Source organism: Zea mays, chromosome 3, assembly GCF_902167145.1.
Source record: "Zea mays cultivar B73 chromosome 3, Zm-B73-REFERENCE-NAM-5.0, whole genome shotgun sequence".
In the NCBI taxonomy this organism is placed as follows: Eukaryota; Viridiplantae; Streptophyta; class Magnoliopsida; order Poales; family Poaceae; genus Zea; species Zea mays.
The window spans coordinates 125,438,182-125,452,945 of record NC_050098.1 but is presented as its reverse complement, the minus strand read 5'-3'; the positions used below and the strand labels follow the sequence as shown (position 1 = coordinate 125,452,945).

General features: G+C 46.6%; 1 protein-coding gene across 1 annotated transcript; it reads left to right on the top strand.

Annotated features, from left to right (window-relative positions):
• Positions 1 to 1,464: 1,464 nt before the first annotated feature.
• On the top strand, positions 1,465 to 6,345 carry LOC103652157 (protein DWARF AND LOW-TILLERING). Its single transcript, XM_020550886.1, is given in 7 exon segments — positions 1,465 to 1,470; positions 2,709 to 2,792; positions 4,457 to 4,607; positions 4,610 to 5,008; positions 5,011 to 5,508; positions 5,511 to 5,673; positions 5,675 to 6,345. Coding segments are annotated over 7 exon segments (1,647 nt in total). The 3' UTR covers positions 6,021 to 6,345.
• The last annotated feature ends 8,419 nt before the right edge of the window (positions 6,346 to 14,764 follow it).

The window sequence follows — 14,764 nt, the reverse complement described above, 5'->3', positions numbered from 1 at the left end:
TGCACTTCGAACAATGATGACTACTTTTGCAAAACTCCGATGATGATGTAATAATTTAATACTCTTTAATGCATGTTTTTATGCTTTATTGTATTTGCTCTGTGACTCACCATCGAGTGAGATTGTGGTACTTGATCCTGTCAGTGGCCGTGTCAGACTAGATCCGAGGGACTTACGGGTTATTCCCATTTAAGTGTGGTCTAGCCTCTAAGGCGGGACTTAGGCACTTAAGTTGGAATAATTCGGGCAGTTCCGCCACAGTTTGTGTTCCTTAGGATGAAAAGAGCATCAAAGGGAACTTTGCAGTAAGATCCCACCACGCTCTCAATGAAAGTATTCTTGCAGGTAGAAGTCATCTTTCCTCAGGATAACCCCTGAGCTAGGCCTTAATGCAAAAGACAACCTCTATCCACAAGATCTGAGCAGGGCTAAGCATTTTTGTAAATCATAATTTTGATACTTCACCAGAAGTATCTATAAAGGTATGGATTTCAAGGAAGGCAATGCATCCAAGGGTTTCCAAGCAACTCCTATAAACCTAATGCACATTCACTAGACTTAAGTGTGTAAAAATAATTTAAAAACACAAGGAAGGGGTTGTATGCACCGGGGCTTGCTTGGGTAACACTATGTTAGTGTTTGTTAGACGACGTCCACTTGACGATCATCCTTGTCCTAACACTTGATCAGACAGGTTCGTTCATCAGCATCTCCATGCGGAGTAGCCCGCGCTTGGGGTCGACTTGAGTCATCTTCCGCATTTATTTAAACAAGTGTTATGATGCTTAGCCTTGCTCTAGAAAAACAAAATGTTTTGTTTTGAAAAGAAATGATGCTTCACATTGGATGTGAATTTTTACAAAGAAAAGACTGATGATGGTGGATCCATCACGGTCGTGATGGGTTCAACATCTAAAAAGAGTACCTCTGCTAGATACCAAACTTTGGGGTTTTAAGTCATAAAGACGAGACCGGGCGGGTGACTTGCACGAGAAAGGAGTCTCGGTGTAGTGTCTCCGTATGAGTCAATTAAGGACCAAGCCAATGTAGGCTTGATGATCGAGGACCTTTTAACTGGCCACATGCCTCATCATGGGTATGCTTTGCTCAGTCGGACCAATACTAGAAAGGCTACCACGCAATGGGAGTGGAGAGATGGCGAGAGTAGCGTGTACCCTCCGTGGCAAAGAGGATGGACGGTGGAGTATCTGTACTCTCGGTTGGCGTGAACCCATTCTAGTCTTGAGAAACCCGGGTGCGAGTTGGCATATGCAAGGGTTAAGTGCTACATATGTCGTGTGGTTGGAGATCCCCAGCTGGGTATTAATCGATTCGGATCACCGTTACTTCTCAGACATGAAGACTTGGTCATTGCCCTACACGTAGCGACAAGTGAATTGAAGGGATGATAAAAGATGGCTAGTATAGGCCAAGTGCTCGATCTAAGAATAGAAAGGAATCTAGATGCAGGTAATTACTTAACCTGATGAGTAAAATGAATTCTTAAGGATCCACTCATAGTAAGATTTTCTACAAATAAAGTCTTTGAATCTTGATAAGCTTTACCTTGATTCCCAAAAGCCAGCATATCCTTGAGTCTTTTTCCTTAGACTTGGGAAAGTACACTTCGTAGTCAGGGTTTTCAAACCCATGTTGTTGCAGGTACTAGATTTGTGCTGCTGTGGATGGTGCTAAGCGTCGGTGGGCACGACCTTCTTATAGGTCTAAGTAGCTCTTCTATACTTCTTATTTAGGATGATCACTTAAGCTAGCATGTATTTCAAACTTATGAAAATTATACATCATTCAAAGTGAAAAACTTTGGATTTACTTTATAATCACTCTGATCTTGTATAATGTAATCTGAATGTAACTTGTAACTTTTTGTAATAAAGAATATCCGCTGCAAATGTTGGTGTGTCAATTGTGTTTACTTAGTCTTGTGATCCTGGTTATAAGTGGTTTATCTGTGGTCCTTGGGACACTCGGACGGATCGTGTTAAGTTATCCGGTGCACATGCATAGTCGTCTGAGGTCTTTGAGATGAGGACAGGTGCATGTGGGCCCAATAACTTGGGAGGTTTTGCCAGAGAGGTTCTGACAGGATTGAGGGGGAGGGACCTTCTAGGCCCTCTTAGTCCCCTAAGAGAGGGAGGCAAAAGGTGGCCTCCTCTCGTTCTTTCTGGGGAGATTCTTCTAGAGGGAGTTTTCCCTGTTAGGAGGAAGACGGTGCTCAGGATGTAGACATTGATCCTCCTCATTCTAATGCTCCATTTGTTGGGGGTCTCAGCATGCACCAAGCCACTGTGACTTAGGGCCCTCATGATGCCCAGCCTGACTTCACCGTGAAGGGAGTGGATGCTCTTCAGGAGATCAGATTCACCAATCCTACTGTCCTCCCAGACATCCTGGGGTTCCTGATCCAAGATCCTAGAACTTATTTCAGGCAGATTTCTATAACATTGTCATCCTTACCAAGAAGCACCCAGCTATTCGTCACAGGGTGATTGACTAGGCAAGATGTGAGAGGATGAATGATGAAGACATATCTCGGGCTCTGAGGATGTATGAATAGAAAGGAGTGAAGAACATGATGACCATGCAATATCCCTGGAGTCATTGCCCAATTCTATGCCACTCTCTGGATTAAAAAGGTTGATGAGGAAGTTGATGTGTATGATTACCTAGTTATGTACTTCTTTCTCCAGGGGATTTGGCACAAGGTCAGCTACCACCGCTTTGCTCATATTTTGGGTTTCTCAGATGAAGATATCAAGGACAGCAACCTCAGAGTTCATGACATTCGTCTGCCTCGGAGGGAAGAGCAGAAAATTGTGCATATTTCAAATGAAAGGGAGTTATAGATCACTTCCAACATGCACAGGTAGTATCGGTACCTAAATTCTATTTCTGGGATGACCATTCTTCCTAAGGGCGGGAACCAAATGAACGTCCTTGGGCAGAGTCATGTTCTCCTTTTACTTCTGACTCCCAACAACACTGCTCGTGTCAATGTGTTTGATATGATCTGGGAGGATATACTTCGAGCATCTTGGTCTCCATTGAAGGGGTGTCTCCATGTGCCCTTTATCATGAAGATGATCAAAGTTGTCACTCAGATAAAATTTTAGAAGCCTGTGAAACATTCTCACTACGTGCTATACTAGGTTTATTCCAGTAACCCAGAAGCACGGTCCAAGCGGGCTCTAGCTGGGTCAGGAGGCCTTGCATCTTCAGATGAGCCGCCACCTCAGCCTTCACTCGACGAGACCTCCTCTCATGTTGCTGCTGCCTCGTGTCCGATGGACTGTGGAGGTCGAGGCAGAGGTCAGGGTCAAGGTAGAGGTCATGGTGAGGGCCTATTTGTGCGCCTAGCTAAGGGGATCGCTGGGGTCTTCGCCATGTGCCGCAGTCGTGCTGTTGAGGAGGCTGTGCACAAACACCAAACCTAGGCGCTTCATGATGACATGCGAAGCTTCATAGCTTCCATGGGCCACCCCATGCCTCAGCGCCCTACTCCTCCTCCAACTCCTGCCTACCCCGAGACTCTCAATGAATGGAACCAACAGGAGTATGGTGTGCCCTTCATAACTCCTAAGGATGAAGCTGAGGAGTTTGATTACTCATTTTTGCAGTCTGCTCCTGACGCTACTCCAGGACCTATCCCTGGTGACCCTAGGCCTTCAGGCTATGGTCACCTTCCTCCTCCACCTTATTTTCAGGGTCCTTAATCTTTGCCCACTTTTCCTTCATCTGACAACCCTCCACAGGGCTCTTCATATGAAGAAGAGATGGTTCACTCATTCTTTGTCGTGTATCCTCCCTATCCTCCCTATCCTCCTCCTCTGGGTCCCTATGGTGGTAGTGACCCTGGTGGCTATTGAGTCTTGCGCATCTCTTTGTTTTTTGGTACTTGTTGCAAAAAGGGGCAGAACTAAGGAAGGATGAATTTGAAGCAGAGCAGAGTTGAGTAGTTTGATTGACCACTCTGTGGCTTGTATCTGTAATCTCTACTACTCTATATGTTCTTAGAGTGGGCGTCCACACCATTTGGTGAAGCCTGCCACCGTCGGCTCTCCTCGCTCCGCACTCCTCTCTCCCCGCAATCCTAGTTGCGTCCGCCCAGATCGCTCCCCGCAATCCATTACCGCGAATCGCGTCCGCTTCCTCCTGCTCTCTCCATCCGCGAATTGCGTCCATGGAGTCTCCACAATCCCAGCCGCGAGAAATTGGTCGCTTCCTCCACCCATTCCCTGCTCTCTCCATCCGCGAATCGCGTCCGCTTCCTCCTAGCTCAATCCTCTCCATCCACGAATCGCGTCTGCTTCCTGCTCTCTCCTGGCGCAATCCTCTCCATCCGCGAATCACGTCCGCTTCCCTGCTCTCTCCTGGCGCAATCCTCTCCATCCGCGAATCACGTCCACTTCCCTGCTCTCTCCTGGCGCATCAGATCTAGATCACGCGGGCCATTTCCTGGGGAACCAAGCCGGAGCTCGGTGGCAATGGCGCTGTGTGGGAGAGGAGCAGGGCCGTTAAGCGGGCCCATGAGGAGGACGCGGGCGAGGAGTACGGCGGCCCTGTCATTCGTGCCAAGTGGACAAGGATGGGCAGGATGGGGATAAGGTATGGTTCCATCAATCCATTGCAGGGACAGCTCAAGCGGTCGGGTCCGACGACGGAGACAAAGCCGAGGAAGAGAAGGCCTTCCTGGTGCCAAGCGCCGCAGTCTTCCCCCACGGCATGTCTGCCGCCGCCGCGGGCCTATCGCTGGCCGTGGCCAAGAAAAAGGAGTTCAGCAAGTCGCCATCCAACTCGATGGCCTCGTCGGGTGGCACGGACGGCGGCTCGTCGGTTGTCCTATGGCCGGAGCAGCTCCACGCGCAGAACGGCGCCCCGGCGCGGGTGGAGGCCATGGAGCCCGTCATTGCGCTCACCGCCTGCACCAACTCCGTCGCCGCCTACAACCACGACGCCACCAACTACTACCTTGCGCGGCTGGGCGAGATGGTCTACCCGCGGGGCCCACACCGATGCACCGCGTGGCCGCCTACTTCGCGGAGGCGCCCACACTGCGCGTGGTGTGCATGTGACCCCAGGTGTTCAACATTAGCCTGCCGCGTGAGATCACCAACGGCGCCGTTGCCATCGCTGATGACGCGATGGCGCTGCGGGTGCTCAACGTTGTCACCCCGATCCCGCGCTTCCTGCACTTCACCCTCAACGAGCGGGTGCTCTGCGCGTTCGACGGCCACGACTGCGTCCACGTCATCGACTTCGACATCAAGCAGGGGCTGCAGTGGCCGAGCCTCCTCCAAATCCTCACCATGTGTGCGGCTCCTTAGGCGCACGTGCGGATCACCGGCGTCGGCGAGTCAAGACAGGAGTTGCAGGAGACCGGTGTGCGGCTGGGGCGCATGGCCATCGCGCTCGGGCTCGCGTTCGAGTTCCATGTCGTGGTGGACCGCCTCGAGGACGTCCGCCTGTGGATGCTCCACATGAAGCGCATCGAGTGGTTGCAGTGAACTACGTCCTCGCGGCGCACCATCTGCACCGCGATGAGATCGGCGCCGCGGTGGCCGACTTCCTCGAGCTCATGCGCAGCACGGGTGCCACCATCCTCCTCCTGGGCGAGCATGAGGACGCTCTCAACTCCGGACGATTGGAGGCGCGGTTCACGTGCGCTACGGTACTATGTTGCGGCATTCGACGTCGTGGAGGCGGCCGGGCTGGCGGATGCCAGCCCTGCGAGGGCCAAGGCGGAGGAGATGTTCGCGCGGGAGATCCGCAATGCGGTGGCATTCGAGGCCGCAGACCGCTTCGAGAGGCACGAGACCTTCGCCGGGTGGCGGTGGCGCATGCAGGAAGGCAGGTTCCAAAACACCGGCATCGGCGACCGGGAGGCGTTGCAGGGGTGCATGATCGCGAGGATGTTTGCGCCGGGCAACTACAGCATGCAAGGTGTAGGGCGACGGCGAGGGACTCACGCTCCGGTGGATGCACCAGACCATTTCAGGTTTTAAGGCATTCAAATGTGTTGTGTTTCTGGAAGGATACATCGCTGCCCCTTTTAATCATTAGTTATGTGAATTATCCTATTCCAATTTAGGGACAACCATTTTAATTGGTATTATCTTAATGACACCATGATTTTTTGCAGGAATTGTGTGGGTGGGTGGTGACGGAATTGTATCGTTCCTCCTCCATTCTTATTTGTTTTCCAATTTTTTGCTAATACGCTCTCAGACTTGCTTATAACTGCTCTCTTTGCACTGTTGTAGCACTGCTCAGCTATGGCACCAACGCTGGGGCAGGCGTCCTAATCCTGTACTGCTCTTTCAGTGTGCAGTGTTTTAAGGTAGGCTTGCCACTATGCGTTGGTCCTCATGTGTGTTTTGCGTTGTCAATCCACTGCTTTGTCCATGCAAGTTTGTTGTTTCAAATAAATCAGGATTCATGATTTTGTGTTTTCCTGTTTTTTGTTTCAGCTAGCTCTCAAGTAGCCTAACATTGTGGCGATTTTTGGATAATAGCCTTCTCTCCGACTTCCAGGTAATTTTTTTCATCTTTTGCATTCAATTTGTCACATATGGGTACGTTTTTAAGGAATTACGGTTTGGTTGACTGATCCTATATGTGGATATGCTCACCTTGTAGGTTCTCTACTCCTACCAATGGGTAACATGAGGTGTCCGCAGACCGCAGGGGCGAGGCCGTGCCCCCGTCCCGCCGCCCCCGACCGTGATCCCCATCGGCACTTTGTACGAAAGCACAATATTGGGACTTTTTATGATCTTTTATCTTTTTTATTTGAAGGCACAATAGGATCCAAAGAGGTAGGTTCCTTTTTGTCACTGATCTCATATACCTGAATAACATGTGTTCGGTTTGAAAGAGCACATACTTGCATTCCTATTTTTAGTCCTTACATGATTACTACATAGTTGTTTACCAGTTTGAGGTCTGCAGGTCTCAAGCTCGCTCGCACTGCAGATACCTTGGAGTTAATTTTTTACTGCATTGCGACTAGGCCTTCCAATTTGACAAACACAATTAAGTAGCTTAGTTGTCAATGATAGTTGATAGTATCGTTGTTTTAGATTATTACTTCAATGCAAATAAATTATTTCTAATATATTTTTGAGCTCTTAGAATGCACATGATTCAACCTATACTGCAGCAAAATTTTGGTACTCGTACCACAACTTTCTGAGAGTTAAGTCATTGTTTCTAGCATTTGGCATGCAACCTGTTGACTTAGTTGACAAGTTGAAGTTTGTATAGAGAAATTAATGATGAACCACTATGCAATATAAGATAGATATCCTATTTCATCATTTATTGGCATCCTTATAAATCTTGCGATGCTTACCCGTGTATGATGTATGGTAATGTATGCTTACCCGTGTGGTCTCCTTTGTGGTTGCTTCCAGGCCATTATCCAAAAGTTGGAAGGGATGGAGTCAACTAAGTACTCTTTCTTACAATATGCTGATCAGACGATGCATCTATAATATGTTTTGAGAGCTTTTGAATGTCAAAATGCCACAATGCATTAGGAGGTTATGCTTGCTATTGGTGCATTGACATATGCAGCTCGTCCATACTTTGCAAAGTACATGTCACAATTTATCAGTATTTGGAGATGGGTCTTCAGAACTTTGTGGAGTATCAGGTGTGTGCCATTACCGTGGGCATTGTTGGTGACCTCTCTAGAGCACTAGAAGACAAAATTTTACCCTTCTGTAATGGTATTTTGACCCAACTCCTGAAGGATCTGTCCAGTAAGCAAGAGCGAGCTCAAACACATTGTCGAGGATTATTTTTGTATCGATCAGGGTGACCAAGTCCATGTTGGTTGTAGGTTGTTAATTTCCTAGCATTCTTTTTCCTTTATCCACTTGCATTGTCTTTGCATTTCATTCTTGGTCGAATTGTTTTGGAGGATTTATTTTAGGACATTATCCGGTCTACTACCGCACGTTGTTTGTTAGTCAAGTCCGTGCATGCATTGGTTTGTTTTCGGGTGTTATTGGAGCAACATGTGTTTGTGCTATTTTCCATCTTGTTTTTGGTAATATACATACATGATGCTCCATTTCAGTTTATTAGGAGCTGGGCGGGTGAAGAAACAAAGAGTTTTATATAGGTTTTTGGAGTGGTTTTTGCGGGGGCAATGCAATTGAGTTGGGTATGATTTTATGAATTGTACTATGGCATGGAGACCTACCTTCTACTACTATCTTATGGTGTGGAGACCTGCCTTCTATTACTAACATAATGATTTATAAATTGTCACCCATGGGTATCTACTGGATACCCGAAATATTAATTCACAATTTCACATGTTGTGTTTTTGGCCCATGAAGCAAAGCAAAAAAGCCCAAAGGCAGTGGACTCGCTATTGGGTTGTCCTATTCCTATTCTCCTAACCCTAACCGGCTAACCCTGACTCCCTACAACAGCCAGACAGGCAGCCGCCAGCGCCAGCGGCTAGCTGCAGAGCCGCTCGCCCGCTGCCTCGCTCCTGCCCGAGTGTGCTACTGCGCCGTCGGCCGCCCGCCCACCCCAACATCCGGACACCGCCGTCGGCTCCCACTCCCCTTCTCATTCCTCGCGTCGCGCGCCGCTCACGCAAGGTGACGGCTTCACCACGGATAGCGGCGTACAGATCCTTTCGTGCCCTAGCCCCTGGGGTTCCGCAACACGCCGGCACGACCAAGCACCAAGCGGTGGCGCTGCTGGTGTAATTGGGCAGCTGCACAGGTCCATCTTCCTCAACGACCAGCAGATCAACGCTGACCAGCAGATCAACGCTGCCCCTCAGACCCTCAGGTACTCAGTAGTCAGCACTTAGTTAGAAGCCCAATGTCAACTCCTCAAGACAGTAGCAGTCGTCGCTGTGGCTGTTGGGTCTATGCTTCGTCGCCGAAGGTCTTATAGAAAGAAGTGGTCCTCGGATGAAGCTGTTTGTATAAGATAGCCGAAGGTTCCTCTTCGTAAAGCTTCGGCATTACAAACCGACTTAAAGATAGAATGACCTTTTAGTCCATAAAGGTCTGAGTCAATGTTGTAAGTTTTTATAAGGGGCATACTTGTAATTCCTCACAGGCTGCGTCCTGTGCCTATAAATAGTGAACAATATTCCGTTACTGTTCAGGCATTCGATTAATTACAATCGCATCTCTCGGAATCCAACTCTTTGCCAAGGCAAAGGTATTATTGTATTCAATAGTTCAATACATTAAGTAAATACAATGTAATTCATCTATGATGTATTTATTCCTTTTATACCTTTCGTTTTATGTCATTTTATAATTTTTACTGAAATTTTATTACGAAGATTTGAGCTTCGTAATTATGCTTTTATCAACCTTCGTCCAAGATCCATTATTCTCAAGAGAATAATGTTTCATAGACGAAGGACATTAACATTTAACATTTTATGTTGCCTTGTTCTTAATCTTAAGCATTTGAGAACAAGTCCCCAACATTGGCGCCCACCTCCGGTGAACTCACTTCCACTTTTTGAGCTGATGGCTTCGTTCAACGACCAAGCTGGAGCTGCTTCGGACCCGAAGCTGGTGCTCCCGATCACAGGTGGCTCCTCCTCAGAGCCAGCTAACAAGAAACAGAAGAAGGAAGCACAGAGAAGGGTACAACATGTTGGGGTGCAAGGACCCTTCATCAAGACAAGATGGTCTCACATTCCTATTACCTTCTCCCAAGAGGACCTTCAGCTCAAAGATTACCCACACAACGATGCCATGGTTATCTCTTGTGTTATCAAAGGATTTCTGGTCCACAATGTCTTGGTTGACACAGGCAGTGCAGCTGACATCATATTTGCTAAGGCCTTCAGACAAATGCAAGAGCCAGAAGATAAGATTCATGATGCTACACATCCTCTCTGTGGCTTCGGAGGAAGACAGATAGTAGCACTGGGCAAGATCACCATGTCAGTGACCTTCGGGTTCATCAACAACACTAGAACTGAGCAAGTTGTGTTTGACATTGTTGACATGGAATACCCTTACAATGCAATTATTGGTCGTGGTACTCTCAATGCCTTCGAAGCAATCCTTCATCCTGCCTATCTTTGCATGAAGATACCTTCGGATCAGGGACCCATTGCTATCCATGGAAGTCAGGAAGCTGCAAGAAGGGCCGAAGGCAATTGGACTGACTCAAAAGCAATCCATAACATAGATGGAGCTGAAGCTTGTGAACAGTACAAATTCAGAAGGGAGAAAGCAGCTTCAGCAGATCAGCCGAAGCCTATGCTCTTATGTGAGGACATAGCAGAGCAGAAGGTGCTGTTAGGCTCTCAATTATCCGAAGAGCAGGAGAAAACCTTGATAAGGTTTTTGTTCAATAACAAAGATGTTTTTGCATGGTCAGCCAATGATCTATGCGGAGTTAATAGGGATGTTATTGAGCACTCGCTCAATGTCGATCCATCCTTCAGACCCAGAAAGCAAAGGCTTCGGAAAATGTCAGATGATAAGGCCGAAGGTGCTCGCAACGAAGTCAAAAGACTCCTCAGTGCAGGAGTTATCAGAGAAGTGAAGTACCCAGAATGGCTAGCTAACACTGTTATGGTAAAAAAGGCCAATGGCAGGTGGCGAATGTGCATCGATTTTACAGATCTTAACAAGGCTTGTCCGAAGGATGAATTCCCACTACCAAGGATAGACTCTTTAGTTGATGCAGCAGCTTCTTCAGAGCTCATGAGTCTGTTAGACTGTTATTCAGGCTATCATCAAATTTGGATGAAGAAGGAAGATGAGCCGAAGACTAGCTTTATAACTCCAAGTGGCACATATTGCTATCTTCGGATGCCTGAGGGGCTCAAAAACGCTGGAGGAAGTTTCAGCCGAATGACTGCGAAGGTTCTCCAATCTCAAATAGGCAGAAATGTGCTAACTTATGTTGATGACATCATTGTCAAAAGCACGAAGCAGGAGAATCATATTGCTGATCTGCAGGAGACCTTCGCCAGTTTCAGGCAAGCTGGCTTAAAATTAAATCCAGAAAAATGCGTCTTCGGGGTGAAGAAGGGGAAATTTCTTGGATGCTTGGTTTCAACAAAGGGAATTGAAGCTAATCCAAGTAAAATTGAAGCTATACTTCGGATGGAGCCACCAACTACAAAGAAGGGGGCTCAAAGATTGATAGGAAGATTGGCATCTCTCAATAGATTCATATCCAGATCAGCAGAGAGAAACTTACCATTCTTCGAAGTGCTGAAGTCAGCCGAAGTCTTTCAATGGGGACCAATCCAGCAGAAGGCTTTTGAAGAGCTAAAACAGTATTTAATAGATCTAACAACATTGACTCCACCAATGCCAGGGGCTCCTTTGTTATTATATGTGGCAGCTTCGCACTCAGCGGTAAGTGCAGCGCTTGTCCAGGAGAAGCTTGATGGTCAAGTCAAGAGGCAGGCCCCAATATATTTTGTATCCGAGGTTCTTAGTTTGTCAAAGAAAAATTATACAGAGTTGGAGAAGGTATTGTATGCTGTCTTGATGGCCTCCAGGAAGCTTCGGCACTATTTCCAAGCTTACAACATAATTGTTCCTTCATCACAACCTCTGAAGGATATTATGAGGAACCGAGAAGCTACTGGAAGGATTGGAAAATGGGCTGCAGAGCTCAATGAATTTTGTATTGAATATGTTCATAGATCTTCGATTCAGTCACAGGCGCTGGCAGACTTTATTGCTGATTGGACGCCAGGGGCTCAGGAGGAGGAAACGAATAAAGACAACGAAGCCTGGACAGTGTTTTGTGATGGATCTTGGGGAACCTTCGGAGCAGGAGCGGCTGCTGTGTTGGTTTCACCTTCCAAAGTCAAAACTTGTTATGCGGCAAAGCTTGATTTTAATTGCACAAATAACATTGCTGAGTACGAAGCATTGATTCTAGGTCTTCGGAAGTTAAAAGCAATGGGAATCAGAAGGGCCATACTTAAAACTGATTCCCAGGTTGTTTCGGGTCATATTGACAAGAGTTGCAAGGCTAAGGATCCGAAGCTTGAAAAATATTTGGTTATGGTTCGAAGAGTTGAAGCTTCCTTCGAAGGGTTTTCTGTCAAAAATATCCCTCGAGGACAAAATGAGCATGCTGATCTGCTAGCTAAGTCAGCAGCACAGGGGCTGCCTTTACCTTCGGATGTGTTCTTCGAAACAATAAAAGCACCTTCGGTGGAACTTCTTGAGAGAGCAGTTCTTAATATATCTCCTGTTTTTAGCGAAGATTGGAGAACCGAGATCATCTCTTACCTTCAGGGTAAATTCCTTTCAGATGACGAAGCTTATAACAAGAGGATAGAGGCAAGAGCTCGTCCATATGTCATGATAGAAGGGGAGTTGTACAAACATGGAGTTTGTGCTCCGCTGCTCAAATGTTTATCCAGAACCGAAGGTATAGAGTTAATGAAAGAAATACATGCAGGCCTGTGTGGATCTCACATCGGATCTAGGCCGTTACTTGGAAAAATTTTCCGCCAAGGGTTTTATTGGCCGAAGGCAGCTTCGGATGCAGCAGAATTGGTTCAAAAGTGCGAAGGTTGTCAGAAATGTGCAAGAGATCAAAAACAACCTTCGTCCTTAACACAGCTCATACAACCCACTTGGCCATTGCAGAGGTGGGGCATTGACTTGTTAGGTCCGTTACCACCGGCCCAAGGGAACCTGAGATATGTTGTAGTAGCTGTGGAATATTTTTCTAAATGGATTGAGGCGAAGCCTTTAGCCACAATAACTTCGGCCACCGTCCAAAAGTTTTTCTGGCAGAATATTGTTTGTCGTTTCGGGGTGCCAAAGGCCATCACTGTGGACAATGGGACACAGTTTGACTCCGAAGCTTTCAGGGACTTCTGTAACCAAATTGGTACGAAGATCCATTTTGCATCAGTCAGGCACCCGGAGTCAAATGGACTCGTTGAAAGAGCCAACGACATTATAATGACAGGAATAATGAAGCTAATCTTCAATCAACCCAGAGGAAAATGGCCAGATCAGTTAACCAAAGTGGTGTGGAGCCACAACACGACAACATCAAGGTCTACAGGCTTCACTCCATTCAAGTTGTTATTCGGTGACGAAGCAATAACTCCAGAGGAAGCTAAAACCGGATCAATAAGGATAGTAGCTTCGGCAGAATCAGATTCCGAAGCTGCTTATTCTATAGAAAAAGATGCTTTAGAAGGGATTAGACTGCAAGCCGTGGAGAATATCAATAAATATCAAGCTGAAACAGTCAAATGGCGGGATAGAAAGGTTCGGCTAAAAAATATTGAGCCAGGGCACTTGGTGCTTCGGAGGGTGGCCAACCCAGAAACAGTGGGCAAATTGCAGTTGAAATGGGACGGGCCTTTCTTAGTAGCATCTTCGTCAAGACCCGGTTCATACAGATTGAAAGATATGGACGGCAATGACATTCCTAGGTCTTGGAATGCGGATGAGCTTCGGCGATATTATGTATAATTCGATGTAATTTTTCATATTTTTTATTTTTTCTTTCATGGCACCCTTTTCCTTTCCAAAGGGGGAGAAAGGTTTTTAATGGGGCCAGCATATGTAATTTCCTTTTTTAGTTCTATAAGAGCAAAATCCCCCAAAGAATGTAAATGTAAAAGCTGACAGCGCACCATCGAGTGCCAAAAAGTAAAGGCGAAGAAGCTCCAAAGTCGTTCCTAAGGGAATGCAGAGCTCACAGCGAAAAGTCAACGCTGATTCCGCCAAAAGTAAAGGCGAAGAAGCTCCAAAGTCGTTCCTAAGGGAATGCAGAGCTTACAGCGAAAAGTCAACGCTGATTCCGCCAAAAGTAAAGGCGAAGAAGCTCCAAAGTCGTTCCTAAGGGAATGCAGAGCTGAGGTGTGATTGTTTTTAAGAAAATAATGGCTATGAATATGGCTTCGGATACGTGTTTGGCCATTCATTTGCACATCACATTACATCATAGCATTTGCATTCATAAACATTCATCTAGGCATATGTAGGATAATCATCTTCATCACATAAATGGTTGCTTCGGCAAAAAGAGAAAAAAGAAAGGGAAAAAAGAGCTTCGTGCACAAAGAAGAAAGGAAAATGTTGTTTTCTATGCTTCGCTGCGTACGAAAAGAAGGGAAGGTGTTTTTTCGCCTTCGGCTCAAAAGAAAATTTCGTCCACATCAAAGCATTTCCCATACATCAATGGAAGGATAAGGATATATAACAAGGTACGAACAGAATTCATTAAAGACAAGTTTTGGCTACATTTACAAAAGTTATCTCAAAAGTTTTTCAAGTATTGTCTACAGTCTACTATCTAAATCTCCAAGGAGCTTCGGCTTCGGCGTTATTTTTGATCATCAGCTTCGGCTTCGTCATCCTACATGAATAAGGTCGTTGGAAGTCAAAATCAAGTTTACAGGAAAAGGTAAGCACAAGGTATGGTTTCTTACTGGATCAAGGTGGCTACGAGCTTCGTCTCTAGCCTTCTCTCGACCACCTTTTGTCCATATCATTTTTACAAATCGATTCGAGATACTTCGGGCGAGATCAGGGATGTCATCCAGGATTGATGGTGATAAAGTGAAATTTGGCCTATTGACAATCTTCCCATGATCACAGCCAGCCTTCAGGAAGGCTGCAGCAGTCCCTCGAGAAGCCACCCAGGCACAGAAGTCACCTTGCCCAGCTATGACTTCGTCGAGCTCGTCAATCTCCCCCTCAATATGTTCGAAGGTTTTCGGTAGATCTTCAGCTAAGGGGGTGAA